Source organism: Tachypleus tridentatus, chromosome 11 (assembly GCF_004210375.1).
Source record: "Tachypleus tridentatus isolate NWPU-2018 chromosome 11, ASM421037v1, whole genome shotgun sequence".
Classification (NCBI taxonomy): domain Eukaryota; kingdom Metazoa; phylum Arthropoda; class Merostomata; order Xiphosura; family Limulidae; genus Tachypleus; species Tachypleus tridentatus.
The window spans coordinates 76,675,434-76,698,429 of NC_134835.1; the positions used below are offsets into that span (position 1 = coordinate 76,675,434).

The window sequence follows — 22,996 nt, forward strand, 5'->3', positions numbered from 1 at the left end:
ATTGATGAAGTTTGCTAGAATAACCATATAACAAACACATATAAACAGAAGTTCTGTCACACCAAAATATTATTTTTTCAAAACCATTTATAAAACATACATACTTATAAAAATGTTTTAAAGATCAAATGTGAAGTAATTTTGTTTCCCTTTTTCTGTTAAAAGTATTCAGCGTAAAAATTTACCACAAAATATTGGGTTAAATCACTAAATAGCTATTTAAAGTACATATCGATTGATTAAAATATTGATGATATATTTGTTTAAACTATTTTACATAACTTACATTATTTGGAACCTTATAAAACTGAAAGTCATGAACTCACAAACAAGTTGATACATGAACAGGTTAAAAAGATACTGAAAAAGCCAACAGTTCCAACACTGACTGCCATCAGTAATTTGAGGGTAAATCATAAGTCTAATTCAAATTTTCCCAAACATTTTATTCATTAACCATCTCCACTTGTTAACTTATTACAAAAATTCAACTGCAGTAAATACTGCATTAAAAATACATGAAATCTGAGATATCTTTAAAACAGCAGTTGTTTTTTTAACCTAACCAACTATAACAGCTGCACAGGACGATTTTCTATACTCTTCAAAAAGAGAACAGAAAATATATCATCAAAGAACTCTGGATAATACTGGCAGGCTCTCTGGCAATCTGGAGCCCAGTTAACTTCCAACAGCATAGGTTGTATATGTGGCTTATCTGGAAAAGAGAATATCTTTCATATATATCATTGTAATAAATAGAAAAAATTCTAAACAACATATATATACAGAAATCTGCCAGTATCACAGTAATGATATCAATCAGTGCCATACACATTCAAATGACAGTGTAAAAAGTTTGACAGATGAGATATTAAATTTTATAATTATAATGTTTTGAATTTGTAACTAAAAAAATATTAAAAATTGTTAACACTCCTACGAAAAGTGGGGCCTAATAGGCCCCAGAGCAACTTGAAAGATTATTAATATCAGGCTAATAAATTTGTATTTAAATGAAATTGCCATTTCATTTGATTTCATTTCATTAAATATCATTTAAATTTCATTTAAATACAAAATTATTAGCCTAATATTAATAACCTTTCAAGTTGCTCTGGGGCCTATTAGGCCCCACTTTTCGTAGGAGTGTTAAGTATGAAGTGACAGTTTAAATAAAACACATCTATTATTGTTAACATTATTACAAACCATATTAAGAAACAAATTTAGACAGCTTGACTCAACCACAAGAAACATTCATTTTTAGAAGTGTCAAAATAAAGAAAAATTAAAGCACTTTTACAGAAGTCTCTACCAAACTAAAATTTACTGAGATAATTTACATTTAAAAAAAATATGTAAACTTAATTTACAAACCAAAACCTCAAAAACCAATAAATATAAAACCCAGTACATTAATACATGTTGTCAATAAAAAAACACCAAATGTAAAACCTGCACACATCAAATATCAGAATCTAATTCAATCAATTATTCACCAGTTTTTCTTAACTCTTTCGTTAAGGGCTTGGTCAATTCAACCTAAAAATTGACCTTTATAGCTTCCATAGTATAATATTATATGAGTAAATTCACAAAATTTTACAAGCTTTCAATAATCATTAAGTAATTTGGAGATGAAAAGTTAGAATTTTCAATGAAATGTTTACATTAAAACTTTCTTCATGAATACAAGGAATCAGAATATTGACTCCTCTTTTTCAGGTTAAGACTAAAAATACTGTTCTTCATCCAAAAAAATAAGTCAAATTTCATTTGTGTATTTTCTAAAACCTCATCAATAAATATCAAAACTTTTTTTCATAAAAACTTTATTTTTCCGATATTATCTCTACCCAACTTTATAAGAGGTTTGTTATTTTGATCAGTCCAGTAACCATAAAAAAAATCTGAATTACACTTGTTTCTTTCTCGAATGACTTCAGATTTTAACATGAAACTACATTTGTTTATCCTAATTAGATTAAATCTGTAACTATGTATATCTGTTTACACTTAATTTTATACCATGTCTAAACTAACACTCTCACCATAAAATTAGTAAAGTACTTTACAAATGTCAAGCTAACATTATCCTCTCAAATTACAACACAAGGGTTATTTGACACTTGTTAATGAGCATACCTGATACAAAATTATTATTACTTTTATTATTATTATTCATTTTACTAATCTAACTTTATTTAACCTAAAAAGCCTATGATTTTTACATTTTAGTGACTTTAATAACAGAAAGAATACATATAAAAAAAACAATAAAAATGTACTCACTTGGGTCTTCTTGTTTTTTTGCTGTCAACTGTTGACGAAACTTAACTATTTTTTTTATACTAATGGTACTACTGCACCAAACAATTTTTATTTAATTAAATAATGCACTAAATGACACAGAATAATAACAAAAAAGAAAATATCCCATAACTACCATTATTCTAGCTTTCTGACTATGAAAAAAAAAAAATCCTTAAAAATTTAGATACTTTGTGTATTTTACATTGGAACAATATTTGAACTAGAAATACAAAAAAACAATTCTCTGTACAGAAAACAACATGATATAATATACTAATTTATAAATTAAACCTTGGCTTTCTATTAGTTACAATAGACAATTTTCTACTGGTTACAAATTATACAGTACAAAACATCAGAGAAAATTCTTGCCAATCTACAAAAGAGAAGTTGTTACAGGTTGATGTGGCAAGAGGTGTCCGATTTTCTCTTTTTTGGCTCTGTAAGAAAATGTGACTGAAAGTTATAAACATTATGCTTGGCCTGAACCATGGCACATTATAATGGGTAATTTACATTAAAATTTATACTCTCAGAGGAGTGGTAACTAAATTAGAGATGAGAGGATAGTTAGAGAGTGAATGTCATAATTCTCATCCTAAGTTTTTTGAATATTGCCATATAAAATTAAGAACTTGGATCTTATATAATATTAAAATTTGGATTATTAATTACATTTTTATGCCAAGTTTATTAATGTACAATGATAAAAAAGTAGTTTAATTAATTTGTGAATGTAACTCACAAAACCTCATGACATTCACAGAAAAAAATATGCCTGTAGTGAAAGTATTAACTTTTTAAGACTAGACAAATAATAACATGTATCAGAAATGAGTGTGCTACAAGGCCTCTGAAATATCTATAAAAAAGTGTATCATGCTCAGTACAACTTGAATGTTGTCTACAGAAATGGGCAACTTTTACTGTGTGTAAGACAGATATGATTTTGGTGGCATGCAATTTATGTAATGTAGTTGCTAGTTTCCTCAAGAAATCCTCTGCTCTATGACACTTATTACACAATAATCAACAAAAATAACAAATATATGTTTATTACCTGGGTTACTATGATCCCATTCCAGCATCATATCCACGGCATACATAGCCCGAGACTGAGGACTTGAACAAAGACCTACTGGTGGTGGCTTGCTTGTAGCTGCTTCCAACACTGACTTTAAAATTCCAAACACATCTTTCTAAAAGTAGATTTAAAAAAAAAAAAAGAAAATATTTTGTATTTTATAAATGCAATGAAGTCTTGATAAATTCACCCTAAAGGAAAAAATTCATGCAATAACTATTGTTATTTATGCAATCAGGTGTTTTCCAAAACTTTAACTTGCAATTTAAGATCAGTATGGTTAAGGTAATGCACTTTCATTTAGCAAATTAAACACAAAATGTACAAATTTTACATTAGTAAAAATAGCAAAAGTTGATATAAAACCACAAGAAAGAGTGAGTGATGCTGATATTAACAACCCTTATACAAATGTCTCACATACTGAATGTAAATTTTTCATTTGCACTGAATGCTATGTACAAAGATTTTATTTATTTTTAACAGCACTCATAAATTACTAAAAGCTATAGATGGTATGGAAAAGCAATCTGACAAGATTAAATTCTCAATTGATAAATTAAAATATGATAAAACAGTAGTCTTAAGTTGAAACTTCCATGTTTTATCATTATTATACAGTTATATATCATGGTTATATTATCATAAAACATTTGGTTTCCTTTCAAATGATTCAACAGAAAAGGCTCACCTCAATATCCTTCCATGTGAATGCAGGATAATATGCCTCAAACTGCTCAATAAAGTCGTGGCAATACATCTTTAGAAAAATGATGATGGCATGTGAATATTGTTTTTCTAAAACTGCATACAGTACACAACTTGCAGAAAATAAAACTTAAGTGTACAATAAACCAAAAAATGAAAACTATTGAGTAAAATAATCTTTCAGGTTTCCTAATCCTCAAGACAATTAGTTTGAAAGAAGAAATATTTTGTATGAAATCACACTGCAGACTATGGTATCTTTTCTTGAGATTACAAAAACAGTGAAATAAAAATTCTTACACATTTACTATGTTTATCTATACAAACTTCTGTGAGCTTTCATTAAAATGTGTCTGTACACAGCAAATCAAATGTATTACAAAAGTATTTGTGTTTAATACACATCTGTGAACTGATGATGTCAATTCATCTCCAACAGTTGCAATGCGATGTTTATATGAATGACAGAAACACTTTGTCAATTGTATAGTTCACATATTGCATTTCCTTAACCTCTAAAATGTCTGAAATGCATATCAACAATTTTTTAGTATTCCTTTGTACTGTCAGAGGCCATGTTACTCCATTATTGCATTTGTTGACTTGTTGAAATTGTATGTGTTAATTCAATTTATTCAGTAACTGATAATGTTGAAGATGAGCCTGTTTCCTTTACCAATTTTAGATGATCCTGGTGAGTGAGTTTTGCTAAAATACAAGTCAGGTATATAAAGTTATTCTAAAAGGCCCAATTCACATCTTCAGAGAAAATAATGATTTTCCTAGAGATGAATAAAAATGTATTTTAATATTAATTTATTTCAAGTAATGGTGAAAAGTGCAATCAATAATGGTCAGTGTATTCTCAAAATAAAGACTGTCTATTTTGCTTTGCTTCTTGTTTATTTTCAAAATTAAAAGCAAGGATTGGCCTTACTCCTCAGGGTTGTTCAAACTGAAGTAAACCTGACTTCAAAATTAAAATCACATGAAAATAATATAAAGCATAAATCTGTGATGAATGGCTATACTTTGAAAACCAACTAAAGTGTAAATACAACTGACAAACATGAACATTCTCAAATAGAATTAGAGAAAAAAAACATTAATTGTACTGAATAACATGATATAATTGAGCATGTAGAAACTGTGATAATTTTCTTGGATTGTTTAAATCATTGGTAAAATTCATGCAGGGGCATTTAGATTGTATTGTGAGGAATGAAGTGCACACTCACTACCTCAGTAAGATCACTTGAAACATAATGGCTAAAAAAAAAAAAAAAAAACAAAGTTATATATTAGAGAAAGTGAGAAAGGTAAAATATGACGCATTTATTTTTGACTTCAAAAGATGCAAGTCATGTTCAACAACTAACAAAGGTATGAAAAGATGAATACAATACAAGGGAACTTGAGGAACAATTATTGGTTTTCTGCCAGTGCTAGGAATAGCAAAAATGGTTCTTTCTAAATTACTTTTAGCAAAAACAGAAAACCTTGGCTTGGACATCCAAAATCATCAGGAACAAGGCAATGCTGACAATACAAATATGAATGGTGTAAAACCACGAATACTTTAACTCAATCCACAGGTTTTCTTCTGTCCCTGTGGTCATTATTAAAGATGCTGTTGTAGCTTGTTCAAAGGCCAAGATAGATTTTGTTTTCTTCAAAGACTACTTTATTTTTTACTGTTTTCAAGCCATTGGCATGTATTAGAAAAGTTAAAAGTTACTCTAAAAACACTTTCAGAAAATGATAAAAGTGTTGGACAGACAGTGTGAAAGATTATAAATATAACTTAAGAGACCCATGATGTTTTACTGGAACTATCAGCAAAATATAAGTGTAATCCCAAACTCTGTAGTGAATGTAATTCTTTCATTAATAAGTTCATGTCACATGATATTTTAGTATCTTATTATATGGTATAATCTTTTAATAAATGTAAATACAATCAGTAAATTATGGCAGATTAATGACATGCATATGAACTGCATTGTTAAACACATTTTTTTATAACATGTTGGTAGTTTTACAAAGATCTGGCAGAAAGGTTATAATTCAAAACAGGAGGAAAGTGAATACAAAAATATTTAAGTGAAGATGAATGTGCTAATAGGTCTAGGGAAACATCCAAGATCATTACTTTAACATTGATACAATTGATGTAAGTGGTGTAACGTAATTAGAAGCTCTTAAAAACATGCAAATATTTAAGAATATTTCAAAGTGATATATCAAAACTTGTTATTATAGAAGTGATATATCAAAGCTTATTATTTTTGGAGAATTAAAGCTTTTGCATCATTGTAAAGATCCTATGATTACACTCTGCTTTAAGGGTTCATGCAACATCAATAAATTAGAGTTACTATCTCAGTAGATTATAGCTATCACATGACTCCAAAGTGAACAGTTTCCACTTCATTATATTTGACAACATTTTCACGTTTTGTACTTTTTTTTATGAAAATTTTTGAAGATTTTAACAAGCATTACAAGTCCTCTGTAAACAAAAAATCAGACCTTTTAATAAAGTATTTTTAGTAAAACATTGTCTTTGATTACATGGTGTCAAAGAAATATATATGTAAAAATAGCTGGTTTGGGTTCAGAAAATTTTTTACATAGAGGAGTGAACAACGTTTTCACCTTTTTCGGTCATCGTCAGGTTCACAAAGAAAGAAAGAGGTAACTGATCGAAGCTGACCACATGTTTGTTAGGGGTTGTGTAACAGTGTCGGAATGTAGAGGGCGGGCTTAGATGTTTGAATATATAATTTTATGTTATTTATTTTATTATTATTATTTATTACATTATATTTTAATACAGGTATAAAGGTGTTCCTTTGTATTGGTTTATTTTGGGCTTAAGTTGTTGTATAAATAAGGTTTCTTTAATTTTGCGTTTGTTTATGTTTGTTTCTTTATTTAGTATTTGAGTGTTTTCTATGGTTATGTTGTGTTTATTTGACTTGCAGTGTTTGAAAACGTGTGAAAGTGACGTTTTATGTTCTTTAAATCTGGTTTCCATTTTTCTACTTGTATCTCCAATATAAAAGTCGTGGCAGTTATCACATTGTATTTTATAAATAATGTTGGTGTGGTGTTTGTCAGTGTAGTTTTTACATAGTATAGATCTCAGTTTTGTGCCTGGTTTTTGAATAAATTTGGTATTAACTGGAATGTCATGTTTTGTTACTAGTTTTTGCCAAATGTTGGTTATTTTTCTGCTGATGTCGGGAATATATGGTATACAGCAGTATATGGTTTCATGATTTTTTTTATTCGTAAGATATATTTACTTCTGTTGGTTGATTTTGCTTTCTGTCTAGTTGTGTGCGTATAATGTTTTCTACGGTTTGTGGAGGAAACGTATTGATGTTGATGAAGTATTGTTTTATTTTGTCTAATTCATCATTAATTTTATATGGTGAGCATAGTTTTATGGCTGTGTTTATTTGGTTTCTTAATATGTTGAGTGTTTGTTTTGTTTCATGTGCTGAGTCCCAAGGAATGTATAGTCCAGTATGGGTGATTTTTCAGTGGATTTCTGTTTTAAATTGTGTATCGGTTCTTGTAATTTTGAGGTTAAGAAATGATATTTGATTGCTTCCTTCTTGTTCACATGTGAAGTTGATGTTGAGATGTATAGCATTAATGTGATTGAAAAAATTAAGTGTGTGTTCTGTAGATATGTATCCCACAATCGTGTCATCTACATATCTGTACCAGTATAGTGGTGGATGTAATGCTGTGTTAAGTGATTGTGTTTCAACTTGTGTCATATAAATATTGGCTTGAACTGGTGATACTGGTTTGCCCATGCTTAGGCCAAAAAGTACAAAACATGTTAAAATAAACAAACATAAACAAATGCAAAATTGAAGAAGCCTTACTTATACAACTTAAGCCCAAAATAAACCAATACAAAAGAATACCTTTACACATATATTAAAAAATAATATAATAAATAATAATAATAAAATAAATATAAAATTATATATTCAAACATCTAAGCCTGCCCTCTACATTCCGACACTGGGTTACACAACCCCTTTCACACGTGGTGAGCTTTCGGTCAGTTACCTCTCTCTTTCTTTGTGAACCTGACGATGATTGAAGAAGGTCAAAACGTTGTTCACTTCTCTACGTAAAAATTGTTCTCAACCCAAACAAGCCATTTTTACATATATATATTCTCTACAAGTGGGTTTTCTCGACATCACTGATTATTATTTCATTGTGGTGTCAAAGAGCTGACTGCTCCTAGCATAAAATAATTTTAATGTTAGCATTAAAATTTTTCTCCTTCTCAGAATTTTCAAGATTTATGTGCATAATTTAAAACTTCCCAAATAAATACCAAACCTATTCCTTTTCTTTTTTTCAGAAAAACTAATTCTTTTTATCTGTTATTTTCTCTACCATAACTATAAAGAGTAGAGCAAATTGACTGACCTTGTAATCACCATAAAGGTTGACAAACGTGAAATACAATGTGTAGTATTGTTCTATCTTTTTAATACTGACCACAAAATTTCCTAAGATACTTCTGAGAGTTTCTACATCAAACCATTTGACATCTATTTTCAATGTTTATTTTACTGCTAGTGGCTGAATTAGAAATGTGCCATAAATAAAGCAAGGAATCATTACTCATGCCATTACACTGTTTATGTTTTACTGTAACACAACACTGCCAATGGCATAAGCTCATGCAGTGCAATTATCAGAACTTTCCCACAGAGTTTATAATAATCCTAGCTCCGAGAACACAACATAAGAGTATATACTAGGTTGGCAATGAAAAATTATCTAAAGTGATAAAAGTGCCACAAATATTTATGCTATAGCTGTACAAAGTCTGAGCTAATCCAATAAATTTGGTAGGTATTTGGATGCTAGTAATCCTCACATGGTGGTCAGAATTTAGTGGTATAATTATTTTTCTTAAAACATGACACAATAAACAAAAAATGTATAGAAGACATTATTTGTAGTATTTATGATTTGGTATGAAATTGAGTTGTACTTGTGCTTTTCTAAAGACATCCAAAACTCAAACACTTTCAAATAGTTCACTATTCTTCTTCCTTTATTCTCCTGAAAAACAATAGGGAACTGTTTGAAAATGGTCAAGTTTTTTATTTCTTTTAAAAACCATTGCAGTTTTTGTGTGCAATCCTGTGTATTGACTTCTTAACTAGAAGTTGTATTCATGTGTTATACTTTCTAAGCATCATTTATTCTCTCAAGTGGAGAGGGAAGACAAATTAATTTTTGTAGATTTTAAAAAAAATGCATTTTAGAACACCTCAAATTTATCAACAGTATTACACTGGTACATATAAAAGCACTAATTTACCTGGCTTTATGTGGATTAAAAAAATTCATTTCTGTTCAGAGCTACAACATAATTAACAGACTTCTCCATTTCCAGTAGAATTAAACATTTTCCTTTAAGTCAATTACAAACAACTATCAGATTTATGTCATTTGGAACTTGCTTTTCCTATTGGTTAAAAAGATGTACTTAAAAGAAGTAGGTACAAGGAGACAAATATTTCCAAAGAATAGAGTCATGAGCAGGACTATCCTGGAAGGTTTGTAAAATATATTTACATCTCAGCAAATCAAAACAATAAGTCCAAGTTTCAACTTCCTTAACACTATGTACATTATGTGGTAAATGTAATAAAAAATGAACTAAGCAACAAGACAAGAAGACATACTTTATGACACACAAAAAATGTGTTGAATTAAAGCTTAAAGAATACAGAATACTAAAATTTGAATTATAACACTGATAATAATTTTATTATGGTACAATGAAAATAAAGTTGCTTAATTAAATTATAAAAATAACTAATACATTGTGAAATGCATCCTTTGACCTGTTAATAGTGAGAAGGTCAAAGTATCTTGCAGGATCAAATGACCCAATAACAACATAAGCTGTGCCTTGAAATTTATCACAGAAAATACCTTATATGAGATCTACTCAATTGTAGCACAATACATAATCCTGACTATTCCAGTTACTGTTGCTTTGACAGAAAGAAGTTTTTCTCATCTTAAGCTTATCAAAACTCATCTTTGTTCCATTGTGTTTCAAGGTTAGAATTTCTGGCAGTGTAATATAGAAAATGATATACCAAAGTCTCCATAACTTTCTGATCTTACTTCTGAGCACAAAAAGAGTAAAAAAGCATTGTTATAAAATAAAATATGCAAGTTAAAGGAAATATGTTTTATGTGAATTAGATTAAAAATTCATATACATTTCCTTTACTAATGTATGGAATAATATATACTTCTGTTGACAACTCAAATACATAATGCCATGTTGAATGGTACCATGATTGCAAGTTGTGCATACAAGATTAAGATAATCATGGTTAACCCAGTATACATAAAGACAGTCAAACATATTAAACAAGATAATATGTAACACCTTAACACACACACACACACACCTGCTCTTGAATGTTATTCAACAACAAGTTACTTTTAATAGAGGTGAGCATATGTTAGCCATCTCATCATAGGAATCAGAATCTATAAAAATTTTTAATACATAATCTAAATATGTAATACATATAACATAAATAATACATAATCTAAATATGTAATACATATAACATAAATAATACATAATCTAAATATGTAATACATATAACATAAATAATACATAATCTAAATATGTAATACATATAACATAAATAATACATAATCTAAATGTGCTAAATATTAACAAGCTTCAACAGCAAAAATAAAAAGTAAAATGTAAAAGGAGTCCTTGCTAGCTTTGATTTTGTTAATAAAACACAACATATTATTCAAAGTAAAAGTCTGTGTTACAGTTGCATTTTAAATTTATTACTTTAATTTCATTATTTTTAACACCATAATCTTTTGTCTGAAGCTTAAAAAGGTTTGACATAACTTACAAACCAAAAGAAAAAATGCTAGAGAAATTCCTATATACAAAAGATACCCTGTGTAAATCATTCTACAAATGTGACTTTACTTAAAGATTTTAATATACAAGTTAAAATTTATAAGTACAAATGTGAATGGGTTATAGTTAAAAGAATATTTTGAAAACAAACAAACAAGCTTACTTGCTTCAGGGTTGTGTTGGCATAGTTCATAACTGTAAAATGTTTTTCGTAGTCATCAAAATTATCCAGAGAAAAGAGCCTAAGACACAAAATGAAATTCATAATACTATTTCCTCATATTAAACATACTTTGTTTTGAAAAATATCTTAACAATCTAAAAAGATGAATTTCATCAAATATCTTTCAGGAAATAAAAACTGTGAATTTGCAATTATGAACAACTCTAAAAATATTACTATTTCAGCTAATTAGGAAACACTAATAAACCTATTAATAGAAGCTCTGCTTCTTTATGTGATATAAAGAGTTGGAGTATCATCATTGCAATACAATTATAGAGTATAATGTTTTAACATCATTCAATAATATGAAAATAAAAAGAAAACATCAGAATGTTTCACTTTGTACCTAAAGCTTAAAAAACATCACCAGTAGTTTACACTAATTAAAACAGAATGTTTAGAATTACACAATGTTTATGGAAAGTGAAAGTATATCCATGTATTAATGTTTGTGGATATTTGATAAAGGTTGAAATTTTAATAATCATACTGTTTGTAATTGTCACTTTTAGACTGTTGTGTCCAACTTCTCAAGGTAATTATGCAATGAAAAAAAGTTAATTACTGTTTCTTGGTATTCAGTACAAATGATTTAAAATCCACACAAAGAATACTTTTATAAAAAAAAATTAGGATTTGAACTTCTGAATAAGTGTAGTTATATCTACAACTTTTTCACAACAATCAACACTTACTCATGCTCAGTTCATTGGTCTCTAGTTCAGCACAAAGCTACAAAAATAGGTTATCTGTGCTCAACACATCACAAGTATTGAAACCCAATTTCTAGCAGCACAAGTCCACAGATATACTGCTACACCACTAGGGTGCTATTCATGTTTAAATTCAAAACATTTTGAAATTATCAGAACATAAGACACTTTGTCATTTTCAATTATTTAGCTGTTTCAGATCTAACTGAAACTTCATAACAAACATACATTGATGAAATAGCTATTGGAAAGTGTTTGTTAATTGAGAACATTATTTTAACTTAAGCTATCTATTAGAAACAAACTTCAGAAAGCCTTTGAAATTCAAAATTTCACTTACTTGTTTGCAAATCTCAACCAGAAATGTTTGTAGACATATGCTCTTAAAGGATGAACACTTTGCAAAAGAATAAGATACCTAAAATCAAACTTCACCATCCCAATTTCATCTCTTGGAAAGAGCACAGGATTGGATATATATTTGCAAGCTATCTAATAAAGGAAGAATACATCAGGAAATAAGTCTTTGTAGCTTGAATTTAACAGTAGGGATAAGCAACTTGTATTAAAAACTTTACACTTAAACGTTGGCAACTTTTAATAAACCCTTTATATAACCTTCTTTTTAGAGAGAATTGCATTTACTATATCAGAAATAGTTCCTTTCTAATAAACACTAAACTAAATAAACTTTAGTATGTAAAAAAATATTTGCTTGAGGATTTCTTTGTAATAAAATAAGTCAAATCTCCTACAGCCTCAACCAGAATACATCTGAACTAAGTATGAAATCTAAAATTATTTATAATATTTACGAGCTACAAAAAATATTAATAAATATATTGTGTTTTTAAGATGGAAATGACACTCAGTAAAATCCTTAAAGAATTAATTCCATGATAAAATATACTCATTAAAAACATCTACTTTTATGAATTTCATGACAGATGTTATTAGAATTAACTATCAAAAAATTATTTGAAAAATTCTGAAAATTTAAACAGTGCCAGGATAGAAAATAATTTAAAACTAATACACCTCAAGTCAACAGCAGAAAAACAGAAGGCCCAGGTATGTAGTTCATTTCCATTTTCCCTGTATATTCTTTATTTATCATTAGAAAAATAATAAAATGTAAAAACAGATGTCTTCAGATTGGTTAATGTTAGATTAAGTGAAATAAATAATAATAAAATAAAAAAAAATTCACAAGGCACAGATACACAAGCTATTTGAAGTACCCTGCAGGTAATATTATTGAATACTGTGTACAATTACTCAAAAATAAGTGTCATGAACTGCACATTCTCCAAGTGACTCAACATATAATGGTGTAAATAGCAGTCACAGTTCAAAGAAGAGCAAAAGAATAAACTTAAATATAAACAGAGATATACTGTCGAGATTTTAAAGCTGCTTAGGTTAAACAAATGTGGTTTCTCGTTACAAATACAAGTCATTCTAGAAAGAAAAAATGGTAATTTAGATTTATTTTGATATTTTTTTATGATTGCAAGTCCACAAAATTAACCAATTTTTTACAGAGAAAATAACAAAATAAGGTGTTGTAGCAAAAAAACGTTTGAAACTTATTTAGGTAGTTTTAGAAATTATATAAATAAAATTTGAGATTTGTGAGATGAAAAACGTATTTTTAATTTTAATTTAGAAATAACTTTGCACTCAGAATACTGACAAAATATACATATATATTTATGAATAAATCTTTATTAAAATTACTTCATTTAAAAATCTGCTTTTTTGGACATAAAAAACTTTTAATGTTTACTAAATGACTGTCAAATTTTGTGATGATACACAAACTAAAAAGTTATAGCATGGAAACACAAATGAATACAATGTGGTTATGAAGTCAGTCAATTTGACTAAGCCTCTAGTCTTAGAGTTAATATATTACCAAAAGAAGACAATACACACCAAGTCAATAAATCTATAACCATTATTTACAATAAACACAGCAGTCAGCATTGAAAACATTTTTGCCTTTGAATGATGAAGTCAAACATTATTATTTCTGTTCATCTAACCTTTGGTCCTGTTGAAGGGAGTCGGAGAATGTAGTTCAGATCTGATGTAATATGAGTGTCTAAGCCACGAGCTAAATTCCAAGGTTTACAAATCCAATGATTGTCAAGTTTCCTGTACAAAATATATGTAGAAAAACATCACATTATGACAAATCTGATTGATAAAAATAAGTTATATTTAATAATACAAGTCTCAAAAACAACTAAAAAAAAATCTTAATTAAGCTAACCCACTGAATTTACTTTAACATTATTTGTTTTTATTATATTTACATACAGTTTACCTGCAAAATAAAGCATTCCTGGAGAAAAATCAATTTGATATATTTACCGTTTATAACTACACAGAATTTTAAAGAATTTTAATTAATATGACAATTGGTGAGATATATATCAAAGCATAATGTCAAGTCTAATTACTTTAATAATGCTTTAAGAAACTTCTTGCTAAAAATGGCTTTATGATTATTTTCAAATAGTATAAAAGACACATTACAACATAGTCTGATGTAAATGTACAATTCATACTGTCAGACACAAGGGTATAGTCACACACTTCTCAAGATCATTTGATAAGAATGTGTACAATTTTAGGTTTAATTATACAAGTATACAGTCATGTGAAAAATTAGGACACCCTATGAAAGTCTGTGTATTTTTGTAACATTTTTGGATATATAGATATTTAATCTCAATTTTAACAATACTCAGAGATTATAGGAATATAACTAAACAATTAAAACTGAAGAAAAGGCTTTTCAAGATCTTCTGTAAATGTAATTCTACAAAAATGCATATTCTAACTCAGGAAAAAGTTAGGACACCCTACCCCTAATAGCTAGTGTTAACCCCTTTCGCTGAAATAACTGCAGTGAGACACTTCTTGTAGCCATCTACCAGTCTCTGACATCGGTCTGAAGAACGTTTGCCCTACTCCTCAATGTAGAATTCTGTCAGCTGTGAGATGTTTGGGGGTTTTTTGCAGAGACAGGCCATTTCAAGTCACCCCACAGTATCTCAATGGGATTAAAATATGGGCTTTGACTCGGCCATTCCATGCAGGAACGTAGATTGTTTTATTGCATCACAGGCCTACAAATTGTTTTTTGTTCTTGTGATTCTCGTGTTCTTACCAATTGAATTATATAATTAGGCCTAGATGTAGGCTTTTTCAGTAGCTGAAATGTACATCTTTAATACAGGCATGCTTCTAAGGTTTTCAATCTGAGCGATAGTTAGTAAATATCACTCAGTAGGCCTAAGTATACATGCAAGGCTTGCAAGCACTATCACAGAATCTACCTATGTCTTATATGTTGTGCAAGATTAAATAAAATTTTCATCACAACAGATTGAACAGAGCATGAAATTCGAAAATATTACTCTCAAGCATAACCTCCTGTGATCTAGATCTGGCAGGCCATTTGTAGCTTGTACACCCTTGTGCAAATTAATTGAAACAAGACAGAAAATTATGGGTTTTTTTTCAATTTTTTGCATTTTATCTCTGAGAATCCAAAAATTGCTCCTAAATTAATACATGGTATGACTGCTTTCAATTTTTAGAAGATCATTAATCTGCTTTGGCATTTAGTCCACGAGTTGACTGCAATCTTTACTAATTTTTGGATCGAGATATCACACCTCAATTATGGCCACAATTAGCTTATCTTTCGTAGTACAGTGTTTTCCCCGAAGTCTTTCTTTACAAATCACCCAAAGATTTTCAATAGGATTTAAGTCCGAAGAGTTTCCAGGCCAGTCCATCACCTTTATTCACATTGTAGTCATCAAACTCTTCACAAGTTTAGATGTGTAGCACAGAGCCAGATCTTGCTGAAAATTGCCAGATCCACCTGGAAATCTCTTTATCAATTCTGTAATGACTCTTCTTTGCAAAACGTCGATGCAGTGTGGTCCTCGCATCATACCTTCTACTATATGTAAGCCTCCGATGCCATAGCAGCTGAAAAAGCCCCAAAACATCTTCTTCAAGGGATGTTTTATGAACTGATTGATGCGAGATTCTCGAAGTTTCTCACCTGGAGATCTACAAACATGCAGACTTCTTTGACCCTGTACAAAGAAATGAGTCTTGTCACTGAGTAACACGCTTCTCCATTGTTCTTGTGCCCAGTTCTTGTATTTCAGACCCCACTGACACCATTTTTTCTTCATTGAGTTGGTAAGAAGTTGTTTTTTTACTGGTCTCCTTGCCCTTCTAACGAAATTTTGAAAGACGTAATATTCCTCAAAATTTCGTGATATATCCCAAAAATAGATCGACCGTACTGCAAAACACAGCTAATGACGTTGTTTGTGTGAAAAAATGACTATTATAGGAAAACAGCAGGTCCAGTGAGCCTACACAGACCACCATGCTGAAAATATTGTAAAATGATCATTTATTTCAATTAATTTGCACAAGGGTGTAGCTGCATCAATCTTACGTGTATAATATGCAGTTTTCCTATGCCATTTGTTCTTATGCATGCCTAGCCAGTTTCATTGTCGAACACCTTACTCTCCTTAGCTGTCAAAATCACTGACCATAGTGTATGTTTAGTGTACAGTTAACAACAGGTTCGGGCAACTCGGATCCAGACACACCCAACATCACCCCCTCCACTCCCTTTAGTCTGAGCCTCGATTTTAAAACAGAACTCATTAGACCTGTGTTTGTAGCCCTCATTAATCCATGAAATTTCAGATTATCACCACCCTATAAAAAAGTGCTGGTGCTTTATTCACTTTCAATGGCCTGAAGCCTCTACTTAAATTGTATTGCTAGTTTGTGTTTAGGTGTTTTTATTTAATAGATGTGCTTATAGACATTATATCACAACATGTTTGCCTTTTGATGAGCTTTAACAGGAATATAATATATTTGTGATTAAGTATACTTTCATATCCACCAGTTTTTGCAACTGGAAAAAGGCAAAACAGAAATTCAACGAACACCAATCTTCCTCTCAGCACAGGTTTGCTATATCTCCAGAAGGTTCACTTGATGTAACTCCAGTGACTATCCAACTACATGATGGAAAAAACGCAGCAGCAGGAAGAATGCAAAAGAAGTCTAGCCAAAATATTCAGAAGTTTACGTTTCTTACTGCATCAAGTTTTAGCATTACGTGGACATACTGACACGGAGGGGAACTTCCTGCAGTTAATGAAGCTCCTGGAAGAAAAAGGTCCTTAGTTGAAGGCCTACTTGTCAAAGAAAACCACATTCACATCACTCCAGGCTCAGAATGAAATAATGGAGATGTTCAGCCATCAAATAGTGAGGAACATAGCAAACTAAGTGCAGCAAAGTAAAATCTTTGCATTAATGGTTGATGGTACTCAAGATGTTACAGGTGCCAAACAGGAAGCAATATATGTATGATACATGAATGAGAACCTTGACATCCATGAGACATTTCTTGGTTTGTACAGTGTTTCCAATACAACTGGTGAAACAATATCCTCAACTATACTTGATGTACTGACTACACTCAATTTACCACTGTCAGGATTAAGAGCATAAACTTATGATGAAGCCACTAACATGAGTGGTGCGTACAGTGGACGCCAGGCAAAAATAAAAAAAGAGGAGAAACCGTCAGCTTTGTTTTTTCACTGCGGAGAGCACAAGGCTAATTTAATAATGCAACATGCAGTTGAAAATATTGTATCGTCAGACAGCCACAATGGTACAGTTAAATACATCCGCCCACTGTGTCCAACACGCTGGTTGTGCTGCCTATCTGCAATTACATGTGCTAATGATCACTACAGTGACATTGTTGATTCTTTGTCTGAATTAGCAAATGAAAATTCAGATGTAGCAGTGAAAGCACGAGGTCTGCTGGACAGATTTGACAAAGGAAAGACAGTTTTAAGATTGTTGATGGCTCAGCATCCATTAGCTGCATTAGAGGAACTAAACCATGCATTCCAAGCAAAATCAGCAACAGTATCAGGCATGATTGAAGCATCTACAATGACAGTTGAGCAATTGCAGGTATTGCAAACAGAGGAAAATTACAACAAGATATTTGATGAAGTTGAGAAAGAGGTAACTTCCCTAGATCTGGTGCCTATTGAACTACCACGCATTCACAGATCCCCCAGAAGGATCATAGGTGATGGCTCAGCACACTATTCTGCAACAGCTAGAGATTACTACAGAAGCCAATATTTTGAATTTGTGGACACCATCACAGAACATCTGACCACTAGATTCAATGCAGACAACAATGACTTGAGGCAATATCTGGCACTTGAGAACATGATCACATCTGGCAAGATTGACAACTCGATTATAAACTTCTATCCAGAAATCTCTGCACTATGGCTCGAGTTTCAGTTGCCCATGTTCAAAGGAACAAAAAAGCAGCATATCTGAAAGGTGCAAAGGATGCTTACTGTAAAATGCATGAAACAAGCCAGCAGATGTTTAGTGAAGTGTTTCTTCTCATAAAAATTTTGCTTGTATGTCCAGTATCCAGCTGCAAAAGTGAAAGCAGCTTTTCTGCATTAAGACGGTTGAAAGTGTGATTAAGGTCAACTATGTCTCAGTGCCACTTCAACCACGTGGCAGTATGTCACACTCACAAATATGAGGTCAACAAGATAAATATTGAAGTTTATGAAGAATTCATAAACAGATCATCACAAAGGAGGTCTACGTTTGAGAACATGAAGACTAGAGGACTAAATGAATCTTACTTCAATGAAAAGTATGAATGATTATGTGCTACATTGTATTGATGTGTAATTTTCAAGAGTTTGCAAAGACATTTTAATTATTTTTATCAAACAACATGAACAGTTTTTCAGTAGATATAAACTTATCAAGGGTAATTACTAATTTTATTAATATTTGAAAACTTAATTCATGCAATGAAAGTTATTAGTAACCTTGTCAAGTATAATGGTCATCTTTTATACTGTGCGGTGTGCAGGAATAAATTCATGAGTCAGTTAATTTGTGACATATTTGTCTTTATTCTATTAACATTTTGTAAACTGTTCACAACACCTCATTTATACAAACCTACATGAAAACCTTGAAGTATCATGGCAACAAGATTACTCTGTGACTGCATGTTTACAGCTTTCAGGTTCACGTAATCAGAGATTACACCAATTTGCAAATTGAACAGTCCACATAAGTGGTTGCAAAAATCATCCCCCCATTGAGTGTAAAAAATCTACACCCCTGATTCCATGACTCTCTATTTCTTAGCTTTCAGCCAGTCCTTGGTGGATTTACTGGTATGTTTTGGATCATTGTCGTGTTGCGGGGTCCAGTTCTGCTTCAGCTTTAATTTTTGTACAGATGGTCTCACATGATCCTCAAGTACCCTCTGATACACAGTAGAATTCATGGTGGATTCTATGATTGTGAGCTGTCCAGGTCCTGCTGCAGCAAAACAGCTCCAAACCATGATATTTCCACCTCCATGCTTCACAGTTGGTATGAGGTTCTTTTCCTGGTATTGTATTTGGTTTACGCCAAACACGCCCTCTGTTCTGGTGTCCAAATAATTCAATTTTGGACTCATCTGTCCAAGAACATTATTCCAAAAGTCCTGGTCTTTGTCTACATTCTCTCTGGCAAGCTTCAGTCTGGTCTTGATGTTTCTCTTAGAGAACAAAGGTTTCCTCCTTGCACACCTCCCATGCAAGTTACACTTGTGCAGTCTCTTTCTGATTGTAGAGGCATGCACTTTCACATCAACAGTAGCCAGAGCCTGCTGTAGGTCCCATGATGACATGTTAGGATGTTTGGAGACCTCTTTTAGCATCTTGCAGTCTGCTCTCGGGGTAAACTTGCTTGGATGACCAGACCTGGAAATGTTGGCAGTTGTTTTCAAAGCCCTCCACTTGTTGAATATTTTCCAGACAGTGAAATGGCTGATTTCAAAATTTTTGAGATCTTTTTAAATCCCTTACCAGACTCATAAGCTGCTACAATTTTCTTTCTGAAGGCCTCAGACAGCTCTTTTGCTCTCACCATGGTGCTCACTCTCACTTCAACAGTCAGGAGCACACCAAACTAAGTGTCTAAGGTTTAAATAGGGCAAGCCTCATTCACAATGCTGAGTAACATTCTTCTAATCACGTGCACCTGGTGTGATACACCTGTGTGTGAGTTGAGCCATATTAAGTGGGTATAAATGTGGGGTGTCCTAATTTTTTCCTCAGTTAGAATATGCATTTTTGTAGAATTACATTTTACAGAAGATCTCAAAAAGTCTTTTCTTCAGTTTTAATTGTTTAGTTATATTACTTTAATTTTGTTTGTTTGGGAATTTAGCACAAAGCTACTCGAGGGCTATCTGTGCTAGCCGTAATTTAGCAGTGTAAGACTAGAGGGAAGGCAGCTAGTCATCACCACCCACCGCCAACTCTTGGGCTACTCTTTTACAATAGTGGGATTGACCGTCAATACACCCCACGGCTGGGAGGGCGAGCATGTTTAGGGCGACTATTACTTTAATCTCTCAGTATTGTTACAATTGAGATTAAATATCCATTTATCCAAAATTGTTACAAAAATACACAGGCTTTCATAGGGTGTCCTAATTTTTTCACATGACTGTATATGAAACCTACTACTGGTAATAGGTAGAGCATTTTAATAAACCAAATTATTTTATTCAAATTTCTTAAGAACTGAATTATTCCCTGAAATAATAAAAGCTGGGCACATGCTAAAGTTTAAGAATTCACCCACCTGTCATACAGTTTTAGTACTCGAGATAAAAGACACTTCGTGAAAATCTTGTGTTTAAAAATTCCCAGGTTTAAGTCTTTTAAACAGTCAGTAATAAAGTTAAAATTGCAAGAAAAGTAATAGGATACTTATTAAAAAAATTACTATTTGGTAAAACTAAAGGAATATACTTAAAAACTTGAGAAGATTAAAGAACTACAATGTCAGAATTTAAACACTTTCACATGAAGTGATACAGAGATAACAAAAGCTAGCTTGAACCAACATAAAACAGGTTTGCAGTTTATTTCCAAAAATCAAACCTAAAATCGTTTTTTTCATAAATTCACAAAATATCTTTTACCTATCTAAATATGGAACAACAAAACAGATATCACTGGTGTTTTTTTTTAAACCTGACCAATGCCAAGTAATGCTGCTAGTACTAAGTAAGTGTTAAAAATGGCAAAATGTTCATTCTAAAATATATTTTAAATTTAAAGGTCTCTTTAGGAGTTAGAATCATTATTTTTAATCAAATTTTAAAGTATGATATGCAGGCATGCATACATTCAACATCTGAAGAGTGATCATAGGTCACAGTTTGGTTAACGCAAGCAGAGCAATAACAGTTCTAACAACACATCTTCAGAAAAAAATTCTAGTAAAAACTAGTTATATTACTTTATGTACATTTTTTTCATAACACTTTATTTTGAAATAAAGTTTACTTTCTGTTCCACTGAATATTTATCATGAATATTTATAACACAGGTATCATAACAACATGATAATACTGTGTCAACAGAACTCTACCTTGAAGCTCTTTGCTGGTAGTAAGAAACAAACTGGGGCACTTCGATCTTTAAATTATAAGTTGTTGGCAACCATTTAGGCCACGTCCTCAGTGTGTCTGAGTCAACAGTGTTATTTCCTGGTGCTGCCCTTCTACAGATGATGGCAAGTAAATCTTTCACAGTGAGGATGTGTTCAAATGGAAATTGATTGATCATCTTGTGAGGGCTGCTAATACTCAAATCTCTGTAATCAAACATTAAACATTTATTACTCTAAAATTTTGTAAATTCAAAATTGTCACATGAATCTTGCCACTTCAACATTTTGTATCACTAATTTTCTTCTCTTTAGCACATCACAATAGAGTATATAAATAGATTATTTAAAACACTTTACCTGTATTCTTTGAAATGAAAATTATACCATAGAATGTCTGCGTCATTATCATCTTGTACTATTTCAAATGCTCGATGGTGTAAATTTTCCCTTATGACACTATAATCTGCATATACTTTCAGTTTTCTATCTGTTGGAACAGGTGCAAAGTCCTGGGTTAGATCAGGAGTAGTCTCTTCCATTCGACCACTCTGTACAGCACAAGAATTTATAATAAAGATATTTTGCATGAAGAAAATTAATAATCAGTAAACATAATTGAGTAATGATTAAACACCTATACCTTCAAAACCCAAAACTTAATTTACAGTACTTAAGATCTTTACCCCTTCAAACCCAAATTCTCTTTCATTTATAGCTACAAAAAAAAAACTTATCTTCAAATCCAAATCTCATTTATTCTTAATTATAAAATATCCTTCAAGCCAAATTTTAATTCCTTCATATTCACTAATACATAATATTTATTTAGATTCTTAATTATCTAAGATTATACTACTAATCTTAATTCTAACATTACATATTTCCATTCTACATAAATTCTTTAAGCAGTTAAACCATCTACTATTTCTGAAATGATGTTCAAGTAGGTGATTTTTTTATGTTTAACCAATGTGATGTGGATGCTTAATGATTATAAAAATGAAGAGTGAAATATAGAATATTTCTTAAAATCATTAACTTATTTATACACACACAGTAATAGCACACAAATTCTACTGAAAAAATATAAAAAATCAGTGCATTTATTAATCTTAAATAGTGAAAACATATAGAAAGTTACCCGCAAAAAAGTTTCACTTTGTTCACGCTGATTGCAGTTTACATCACTCATGTCACATGGTTCCCACGGAATTCTCAGGGCTTTGCGGCTCAAAGAATCAGTGGCTAATCCTTCAATATAGTCCCGAGTCACTTCCTCTACAAGTAATTTTGTAATTATCTTGAAGTTATGATTGCAAAGAAAAAATTCAAGTGTTTCTACAGATCATGTTACAGTCTGTTCAAATATTAAAATACTTTTTGGA

At 31.0% G+C, this 22,996-nt stretch overlaps 1 protein-coding gene across 2 annotated transcripts in view; it reads right to left on the reverse strand.

The window, feature by feature from the left end:
* Positions 1-425: 425 nt before the first annotated feature.
* TTLL12 (Tubulin tyrosine ligase-like 12) overlaps positions 426-22,996 on the reverse strand; it is a 36,718-nt gene continuing 14,147 nt past the window's right edge. For both annotated transcript variants that reach the window (XM_076468072.1, XM_076468073.1), the window contains 9 exons: positions 22,753-22,889; positions 21,969-22,159; positions 21,591-21,815; positions 14,066-14,177; positions 12,358-12,509; positions 11,242-11,320; positions 4,092-4,160; positions 3,377-3,515; positions 426-718 (listed from right to left, as the gene is read on the reverse strand). In XM_076468072.1, the coding sequence (XP_076324187.1) occupies positions 570-718; positions 3,377-3,515; positions 4,092-4,160; positions 11,242-11,320; positions 12,358-12,509; positions 14,066-14,177; positions 21,591-21,815; positions 21,969-22,159; positions 22,753-22,889 (1,253 nt within the window). In that variant the 3' untranslated portion in view covers positions 426-569. The remainder of the gene's footprint in view (positions 719-3,376; positions 3,516-4,091; positions 4,161-11,241; positions 11,321-12,357; positions 12,510-14,065; positions 14,178-21,590; positions 21,816-21,968; positions 22,160-22,752; positions 22,890-22,996) is intronic.